Genomic DNA, 11,066 nt, shown 5'->3' on the forward strand with positions numbered 1-11,066 from the left:
AATCAAACCATCTGATCTTGTGTAGTGTTGTGTAGTGAGGTGCATTTAATAAAAAATACAGCAGTGACATGTATACACATTTTCTCACCAGAGACTGAAATAGGGCGGATGGTCCTCTTGGTTATATACCTAGATTTAAGTTATCATAAAGACAAATTGTAGGTTAGACGGAAACGATTAGTAGCAATATAATAATTAAATAATAATAAAAAAATATATCTAATAATATCAATTAATTTTGTCTCTATAATATCAGTATGTGCCTTACAGCTGATATAATAAAAATTGCACTTACCTTCCAGTGAAGGATCGTCTTCAGACTTATCAAACACCTTACATTCAACATTCAAGGGACTACTGGCTCTTCCACTGACACTGTGCCGCAATACCGCTATATATTTTGCTAAAATTGTTCCTGAAACACAATTAAGAACGTCATATCCATTATTTAAGGCCACGGTTTGAGCTAGTCATCTAACAATGATGGAATCATACCCGTTCTTGAATCTGATCTTTCCTCAAACTGACTCCTGGTGAGTTTGCAGAGTTCGCTTCCGCTTGTAGGGAACTTTTCCGAATCCGGATTCGGATTGAGAGAGAATTTCTTCGTACACCATCGAAGCCAGGATTGAATGTGATTACTATTCCATTCTAATGGATCTAAAATTAAAATAATTCCACAATGTTGGTATTTCAAATATTATGAATGGTATAAAGCAGACAAATTAGGCTGAAAGGTGATAATTCATTTGTATCATTGTACTCGAAAGACAGAAACGTTCAAAACATAAAGAAGCAGGCGACAATTTCTGTTATATGATTTTCAAAGAGTTGGTTCAATATAGAACTGTAGCGACCTTGAGGCATGTCGAATTTTACATCGTGGAAAAACGGTCTACCAAATAACCAGAAATATAATCCCAGATGTTGAACACGGGCGGGGTGCCAGCAGCGCCAACTAGAACCCGATAACGAATAGCTGGCAACCCCGAGACGTATATCTGGGATGCTATTGAAGGGCATTTCGATCATTCAGTAACCATCGTTTGGTTTAGACGTGCCATCGACTGCCCAAGCCTCGTCTCCATGTAACACCGCTGCCATCCGTTTTATCTATTTTTTATTTTCTACATTTTTTATATTGTGAATAAATAACGGTCACATAATGTAAACACCACGGTTTCATTTCATTTTACCTCCATTCACCGAGCCATATAACTTACCCCAAAGAACCTTTGAGATATATATTGCATGATCGGTTGCAAGGTCTTCGCAAAAACAATCAATAAATGTGATGGAAGGAGCATCATATGACTTTGTAACTGTAACCATAAAAAATATGAATGCTACTGTACGTCTAGTCAAAGTCTTGACTCTCTCTAATACTCTATTGTGGGACATGGATTGGACATATTGTGGAACAAAAGTAAAGATTCACAAAAGTGAATATTTTCAGCAGATTTCTATGTATTTTGACATCTATGAGGTCGGGATTCTTTACCTCATTCTCTGCACCTCAAAGAAACCTATAAGGACTTGGAATTGGTTATGTCGCAAATGTAAATATGAAGACCACAGTTTTGCAGCTGTTGCACGGAAAACAAGCTGGGTTTACCAAACTGTATATTCTTTGTCAGGATATTGATCGAATAACAGAAACCGAGCCAATCACTGAACCGAAAAGATTTGGCCGTCGAGACAGCTTACAGTTGGTGAAAAAAACGCCTTCACAGAAACGCTGGTACTTCCACACAAAGTTATTTTATCACCGCTTTACATACAGTTGGGATTCATGAAGTTGTTTTAAAAATCATAAAGGTCACTGCTATACAATAATCATCAAAAGAATGCTAAAAACATTACAAGCTTTTGGGTCGCCTAACCAGTCTTCAAGTTTAGAGCTTGAAAGTTTGACCTGTGCCCAAATTGCAAGGAACCAACGAAACCCAGAAAATTGTTAACTTTTAGAATAAGTCACGGCTTGTCTTATTCATTGAGGGTTGAGTTCTTGCATCCAAACCTGTCCGAATTGTTTGAGATTCTCAAGGAAATCCTCATTTTAAACTCTATTTTGTCTTGTGCTTGGTAGTTCTACATTTCAAGAGTATTTTAATGTTATTATTTACTTGTTACATATCCGCTTTTCTGAGCAAATAATAAAAGTTGATTATGCAATATAGGTGTAAAATATGAATCTATTTAAAATCACGAATATGCTAAATATGGAACGAACGATTTCCTATATTTACAACTTTATTATAACAATGAATAATTTTTCTATGTAGTTCAGGATAACGTTGACTATATTTTCTAAAAACTTCTCTACGTACTTCATGGTGACTTTGTAGGGTATATCTTTCAGCAGCTTGTCTAGTCTATTCATTGTAACTTAATAGATATGATAATATTTTGAATTAGCTTATTTTGATTGTTTATTTTTAAATTCACTGGTCTTCCTTCCTTCCTCCTTTTTTTTTTGACCGAATGCATTCATTTTGTTGTACATGTCGTCACTATTGTGATTTAAACCAATTTAAACAAACGTCAATTTTTGTTTTGTCAACTGTCACTCTGTTTGTATTATGATATCTACATGTAAAAAATGTCTCCGTAATTTTTTTATTTTATTTTTTTTAAAAGCCTTGTCGACAATAACGAACACAACAGAAAAAGAGTTATCCAATTTGGTGCAGTGATGCAACTTATGCCCGTACATACATTTCGGAGATTCATTTCAATTTATATATATTTAATTATTTATTTATTTGCATTTTGTTTTTTGTTTTTTGTTTAAAAATCTTGTTTTACCATCGAGGGTTTATCTGGATTGGACCTACAGTTTAACGTGGGCTCCGAATCACGGTCGTTGCTATTAAGCCTATCGACTGGCGAGTGACCAACTTAGAAATCATTCCAGAAGACGTCCTGTCTTACCCAGCCTGGTTACCAGCGTGACTGGGATCATTTTCCTAGCTGGATATTTTGCACTCTTGTCTAGGACAATCACAAACATAAATTTACGACCATGCCCCAGCAGGATTCGAATCCGCGACTATCGCAATAGTAGGAGAACCGTCCTGTTGCCTTTACCACTGTGCCAACCAAGCCGGCATTTATTTGTCTTGTCTCCATATTTGTTGTGTAAGTTTGGTTATTAACTTAATAAGGTATTTACAGATTCTACTTGAGTTGCGCAAATTTAACATGATTTAGAGTTATTAAGCTCTATTTTCCAGTCTCTAGTCCATTTGTAGATCTTGCCGACTGCCATTCTCTACTTTTTGTACAGCCTTATGCAGAAATATATCTTTTTCAATGATAATTTTATCGTCGGCAAATACTCCAAGTGCTATTTCTCTTATTGTTGGGATATCAGAAATGTAGAGAAGATACGCGAATGATTTTAAAACACTACCCTGTGAAACTTCAGGCGATATAGGTTTAAATGTTGCGAATACCCCTTCATGCGATGTTGACAGTTGTTCCGCAATAGCAATTTGCTCATCTTATAGATTAGTCACAAAAAAAACCGGTCAAAAGCTTGTGACACGTCCTGGAATATTCCAGGGTATTATTTCTTTTCTACAAATGCCTTTTCAACAACCGCTGTTACTACTGCTGTTAAGTGGTGCTTTCGAAATCCACTGAAAATCTGGTATTTTTATAAGTGGTTTAACACGTTTTAACAGTAGTTTCTCAAATAATTTTGATATCGCAGGCTGCTACCTGAAAAGGCGTTTAAGATCCGATTTATTATACTGGTTTATCAGGTTTTTAAGCATACTTATTCGAGCAAGCTTAAAACATTTCGTAAAATGCTTCAGTCTCAAACAGGCATTCAATCAATTTCAGCAGCTTTTTTAGGATTGAGGTTGTTATTAATTATTAACAATATTAATATCTGATAAACAGGATTTTCTTCAATTGTAGAATATAATTGTAATTTATATCGTCCGGTTGGAATAGGTTAGTTAAATGTCGTGCAAATTATTTAGCTGTTTCATCATTGCATCGAACCCATTCATTTCGATCATTGTTGCTTGAGTTGTGTTGATCGAGTTGCTTTGCATGGCGAGTCATCTTCGTCGGCGTCTGGGCTTAATTTACTTACATATTTTTCGAAACAATTTTCTCTAAATTTCTTAATATTTTGATTTGTTTGATTGATAATTCTATTAAATATTATTCTGTCTACAGCATTTCTGGTTCTGTGCTGTACTCTCCTATATTTTCGTCTTTCTTTTATCGATCTCCTAATTTCGAGTGGGTGGTATTCTGATTGGATGCCTCATGTTCTGATTGGAATTAGGGTAGCTTCTTTTGCACGATATGGCGAATGGATTTCTCTCAGTTCTTGTTTATATTTCTTGGTGTCCAAAAGGACTGAGCAGATACCAAACCAAAAATATCAATAAAATTACTTGATGTTTTATTTAAACAGTTTTTAAAAAACAGGTCCAGATATATTTAGTATTAATCACGAACAAGACTGTTTGATCTTCAACACGAATTCTGGGTACGGAACCAATATTTTTACGTTTTTTATATCACAATAAATTATCGGAATTAATCCAAGCGTCGAATTCCAATGGACTGATAAATTCCCGCTCGGCCGGTTCGCTTCTTCTTCTTCGTGCAGGCGACGTTTGAGCAAGTGAAAGACGAAAAAATTAAATTAAAATACCTCGCGAGGTCTTGGCACAGTTTCTGAAACTACGGATGACTAAGACGTAAGGAACTGCTGGCCTCGGGGCAGAAGAACCTGAGAATGTATGAATGAACCAACGGCCTTACGCGGGCTCTTTGATCGGGACCGTTTATCTGGTTCGAATTTTGGCGCGCTGAGAAAAATTACTAGAAACCAGAATGAGTCACGTCAGAGGTCGATCAATTACGGGTACGTGCGAGTATACGCTTGAGCAACTGCACTTTTTAAATGAATAATCGCTTATTCTCAAAAATACGTCCAAAACAGTTGACGCCATTGACTAATACATCGTTTTTTTTTTGCGTACGGCTACCCGATCCCAAGTCACCGCATCACCTAACTAGCTATTACCGAACGTTTCGTCACTGGAATACCGAGATGGAACTTGTACTCCACTTCGGGGAAAGCGCCGATGATTTTTATGCAATTTCGACGTCAATGACGCGTCCGCGCTTTCCCGGTAAAACGCGTCACAACGGCGACGTCACGGAAAACACATCCGGTGTCCGTCGCCTTCGCCATTACATCAAGATTACGTCGATCCGAATACATCTCGATTTTATTTATTTCTGGTGGCTTCTCAAGAATATCGCATTGTGAATTTATAAAACAGAAAGAGGGTTTCGTTTTAATTCAACTGTTGACGTATTTCTCGATACAGTAGCATATCATCAAGAACATGCTTAAACAAAGTGAGAATTAAACAAAAAGATGACTCAATCTACGTAATAATGTGGTTAATTAATCTATATGATTTAATTATCCTTTTAAATATAATTTTAAGAATATTATTAATTAATATAATTATTAAAATATTTTAAATAATTCATCGACAATAGAACAAGACTGTAATATGTACTTAAAAGAGTGTTCTAGTATAGAAAATCGATTTTTCTTTTTTATATTAAAAGCTTAACCCCTTTTAGTGACGCGGGTTTAAAAAACGAAACTTTAAAGACGTTCCTCTCCAAACTGCATTTGACATGATATCTCAAATTCTACTGAACCAATTTACTTAATATTTGGCGTCAGTCTTTTCTATAGAGTCCTCTAATATATCAAATTAAAAAAAAAGTTAAACACATTTTTTTGACATTTTTTTTTGACATTTCCGAATTTTTTTTTAAATAGTAAAAATCCAGATCTTGTTACAATTTTACATTCATACGATAGATTAATATATAATGGAGGTTCATACTATATTTCAAGTAAATCGAGTAAAATTTGAGTTGTCATATCAACTGTTTTGAAAAAAGTAGTTTCAAGAAAAACAATTTTTTTTAGCTACAACTCATTATCATACAAACAGCTATTATACTATTTTATTCCTAAAGGATTAACCTTTGAAAATCTGAAAAACCACAATTTTTTCAAATTTTTAGATTAGAATCTCTCCTTAATTTTCAAACTTAGAAGCTCCAGATAACCAAAAGCTTAATTATGTGTTTATACATTTTTGGATAGTATATAGTTTATACATTTTTATATTGATTGTGTAGCAGTATAAAATTACATCTTGTATAAAACAAAAATAGTAAAATAATTGATTTTCTATTATTTGTTTAAAATTATAGTTTAGTAAAAGAAGCAAATAATCAGTTAAAAGAAAACAAAATCAGTAAATTAAAAAATAACACAAAACATTAATATACCTAAATATATTACATACGTAAATATATCTAAATAAGATCAAAAACTATAGACTATGTAATAAATAATAAAAGTTTTAGTTAAAAATAGAAAAAAACAAATAAGTAATATTTACCTATTTTTCAATCAATTATATACTATATATTAAATAAAATCAGTGAAATAATTAAACTTACATTATCTGTAGAAAATATATATGTAGTGAATAATTGTAGTTTTAATTAAAAGTCTTTAAAGAAATATTTTTTTGCATTTTTACAATTTTCATTAAAAGGTAATTAAATACATATTATTTGTTTGTTTATTAGAATCTTTACAATTTTATTATTAATACGAATTATTTACTATATATTTCGTACAGATAATTATAAAACAATTATTTTTATTCAACCAACAATTTATTTATTCCTTGTGTTTTAATATATATATATATATATATATATATATATAAAATGCAAAAAAATTATTATAATTTATTATAATTATATAAAAAATTATTATAATGTATTTACTTAACTCATATATTTTAAAACTGAAAAGAATATGTTAAATAAAAAAAAATTTCTATTATCTGTCGAATATATTTAGTAAGTAATTAACGTTTTCGTAAAATATCTAAAAAATAGCTGAGTATCAAAAAAAAATTATAAATTCATGAATTTTAAAATTTAAAAAAATATCAAATCAAATATAGTTAATATGTCTGTTATAATAATGCAATTGTGATAAGAATACATACATGAAATTCTATATCAAACATACAGTAAATAAGTCTTGAAATGAGCTGATGTTTTTGATTTCATTATCTGTATCAAATGTATACTAAGTAACTAAAAGCATATTCAAAAATAAACTAGAAATTTGTATTTCTTGGACAGATTGTATTTAATTGCTGTTTATTAATAATAAAATGACGCATATATATATACAAAATAACTTTATTTTGGTTATGATTTTCACTATAATTATTTTTCCGTATAAAACTTGGAAATCGAACAAGGCCTCAAGAAAAAACACATCGAACAAATAAAATTAATCAGCCAATCTGAGAAACAAATGAGGAACTGTCGCAAAAAAAAACGAATGATTCAAAATCCGGGGGTTTTGCTGCTTTATTCCGAATTAGAAAACTAATTATTGGAAATCGTGTTTTATGCAAAGGAATGACTATGCACACTCGAAAGTATTTACGTAAAAATATGAGTAACGCAGATTTAGACATTATTGGTACATTTTAATCATGTCTTCCCAGAAAATTGTCTTGATCTTTAAACGTATATATACCTGGAGATATAGGAAGCTAGTTAGTTGTTTTATATTATTCGATTGGGTTCTAACAACAACAAAAAGCACGATTAGATGGAATATTAGGGTATCTACATCCTCTTTCGTACACAATTTGGCGCCAAGCCATTGTCGGTGATAAAAAATAAGTTATTTGATGATTCTTTATGAGTTTTTAATTATCGTAATCTGTTTCACGTGTGACTCTACCTTTAACAACTTTTTTTCTTCAAGGGGATATAATATATTTCCTAGTTTCTCGATTTAGCCAAAATTGATAATTTCCCGGAATATATTGTTTGTTAGTTATTTTAATAAATTTTTATTATATTTTATTTTCAAATATTTAAATAAAATAATTAGTTTTTTTTTATGCAATAATAGAGTTTATATTTTTTAACATATGACAATATTTAAAGAATAAACTAATAGATATTAAATATCATAATAATAATTAAAAAAATAATATGCTGATAGGGCAAAATTGACATTTCGTTGGATATATAGATAATTTTGTTGGTTATATAAATTATTTTTTGTATAAAATAATACTTTTATGAAATATACGTTGAATATTTAGTGTTTTTTCAAAAACAGAACATAAGGGTTTATATTTCTCTAGTATTTGGCAACATTTAAAGTATAAGCTAATAGAACATAAAATATCATAATAATAATTAAAAAATAATATAGTGTTAGGGCTAAATTGGCATTTCATTGGATATATAGATAATTTTGTTGGTTATATAAATTAATTTTTGTATAAAATAATAATTTTATGAAATATACGGTGAATATTTAGTGTTTTTTTTTCAAAAATAGAGTACAAGGGTTTATATTTTTCTAATATTTAGCAATATTTAAGGAACAAACTAATAGAACATAAAATATCATAATAATAATTAAAAAATAATATGGTGTTAGGACAAAATTGACATTTCATTGGATATATAGATAATTTTGTTGGTTATATAAATTAATTTTTGTATAAAATAATAATTTGATGAAATATACGGTGAATATTTAGTATTTTTTCAAAAATAGAGTACAAGGGTTTATATTTTTCTAATATTTAGCAACATTTAAAGAACAAACGAATAGAACATTAAATATCATAATAATAATTAAAAAATAATGTAATGTTATTAGGGCAAAATTGACATTTCACTGGATATATAGATAATTTTGTTGGTTATATAAATTAACTTCTCTATAAAATAATAATTTTATGAAATATACGGTGAATATTTAGTATTTTTTCAAAAATAGAGTACAAGGGTTTATATTTTTCTAATATTTAGCAACATTTAAAGAACAAACGAATAGAACATTAAATATCATAATAATAATTAAAAAATAATGTAATGTTATTAGGGCAAAATTGACATTTCACTGGATATATAGATAATTTTGTTGATTATATATATGAATTTTTGTACAAAATAAAAATTTTATGAAACATATCGTGAATACTTAGTGTTTTTTCAAAAATAGAACCGTTTATTTTTATCTGAAATTTAGCAACATTTAAACAATAATCTAATGGAACATTAAATATCATAATATAAATGAACAATAGTAATTAAAATACAATGTAATGTTGTGTTAATATCAAATTTCATGAATTAAAAACGTTTTTAACGCCGTTATTATAGGTTAAAGCGTTCCAACTCGGTTAAAACCAAGCTGACGTCAACTAACCACACTTTTTACTCACCCGAAGGTACTAGTACCATTTCCTCGTTCACTTCCTTCGCCACATCGTCGTCTTCACCCTCCGAGCTGGAGGTTTCGGTGGCTGTGTCAGGAGCGTTCATGGCCGGTGTGGTTTCTGCCGTCGGAAAGCCGCGCGTGTGGCCGGCACGTCCTAACCTTTCCTCAATAACAGGAACATTTTCTTGCTCCGGTGAGTGTAACTGTAGCGTTTTTTGGGTACCGGATAGGATAAAGTCCAGGGTGTCGTCGGAGAGCACGTTTCTGGGCGAGAACCCCGACAGTTCCCCATCGGAGAAGGTACTGCTGTCCTCGCTGACGTGCCTCCGGAGGATGTCGGCATCTTCGTAAGGGGGAGGACTCGATTTACTGGTTCCGGGGCTGGAGAGATCATGATGCCTGGTCCGGAAGAGCGACGCTGGTTGTACCGACGCTTCGTCCGAGTTACTCTGGTGGAGATTGAACGATCTGTCACTAAGAACGCGAATAAACGAGAATCGTTCACCCGCTACGTCGGCACGGACCGAGTTTTCCTCGATTCCCGGCGATGCTGCGCTTTCCCCGCCCATTTTCTCGTCCATAATCCCATGTTTTTCGTCTGTCCTCAACGCCACGACACTCACACACTCACCACCGCCGTTCCAATATCTATCGAGATCCGACAGCAAAAAACAATCCGACCGGGTGAGATTCTCGAAACTTACTGAAGAAAAGCCGGCGTGGTGCTGGTTACTCGTCCCCGGTGATGGTGAATCACTGAATTTCTCGGGAATCGCTCCGTGATCGAAAGCGGGGACGTTTTCTTTGCCGACGTCCGATGAGCGGCCCTTCTTCAGTAGGTACTTGAGCAGGGCGGCGGTACCGAGCCGTCGGAACAGGGCCTCGTCGCTAGCGGGGCGTCGCGTGGCGTCACGACGCGCGTCTCTTGACTCACCGAACTTTTCGATCATGGTGGCGACTGTTCCGTCGGTTCACTTGGCCGGACGGCTTCCTAGAAACTGAGTTTGTGGCGTTCGGCCATGCTTCGTGATAGTGGAAGTCATTTGTGCCGATGTTTGCAAGGTTATGTATCTCCCATCGTATTGTCTCTGGAATAGCTGTTATATAACATCGAGAACGCAACGGTGAAACACTATTTTGCCGCGATTTTCATTGAAGCAATTTAAAAACAGGTATAACGTTTAATGATTCGCCGAATTCAATTATTCCCCCTCCTCTCTCTCCCTCTCTCTTATATATATATATATATATATATATATATATATATATATATAAGTATATTATATGTATACCGTGAAGATACTTTGATATTTAAGTACATTACTTCAGTACATTCATATTACAAATTATATTCATAGTACACTCTGAAAATATTATTTTATCTCTTGACATCATTCTACTTACAGTAATTACCTTAATAGTACCAAGATATTGTTATTTACGATGACATATTTGAATCTTTTAAATAATATATCAACCCATATAAGTTTCACCTAATATATCTGTTAGTATAAGTCATTAATAAATTATAATTTTCGATTTTGTTCAGAATCTTCATTGAATAGCTATACAGTACCTTTTCAGTCTCATAATATCGATTATTTAATAAAATTAATCTAAATAAATAATGCTATTATAATGTTTTAACCTGTTATTTTTATATAACAGGTGCGGCAAAAGTCCCGACACCATTTTGATTGCTTATAACATT

General features: G+C 32.3%; 1 protein-coding gene across 2 annotated transcripts in view; it reads right to left on the bottom strand.

Annotated features, from left to right (window-relative positions):
- Window positions 1-10,427, bottom strand: part of LOC143205248 (uncharacterized) — a 57,308-nt gene extending 46,881 nt beyond the window's left edge. For both annotated transcript variants that reach the window (XM_076418428.1, XM_076418427.1), the window contains exons 1-3: window positions 9,360-10,427; window positions 496-660; window positions 296-415 (exon numbers count right to left, since the gene is read on the bottom strand). In XM_076418428.1, the coding sequence (XP_076274543.1) occupies window positions 296-415; window positions 496-660; window positions 9,360-10,305 (1,231 nt within the window). In that variant the 5' untranslated portion in view covers window positions 10,306-10,427. The remainder of the gene's footprint in view (window positions 1-295; window positions 416-495; window positions 661-9,359) is intronic.
- Between the last annotated feature and the right edge of the window lie 639 nt (window positions 10,428-11,066).

Source organism: Rhynchophorus ferrugineus, unplaced genomic scaffold, assembly GCF_030347505.1.
Source record: "Rhynchophorus ferrugineus isolate W39M unplaced genomic scaffold, kcgeb_rfMv2 rfM11, whole genome shotgun sequence".
NCBI lineage: Eukaryota > Metazoa > Arthropoda > Insecta > Coleoptera > Curculionidae > Rhynchophorus > Rhynchophorus ferrugineus.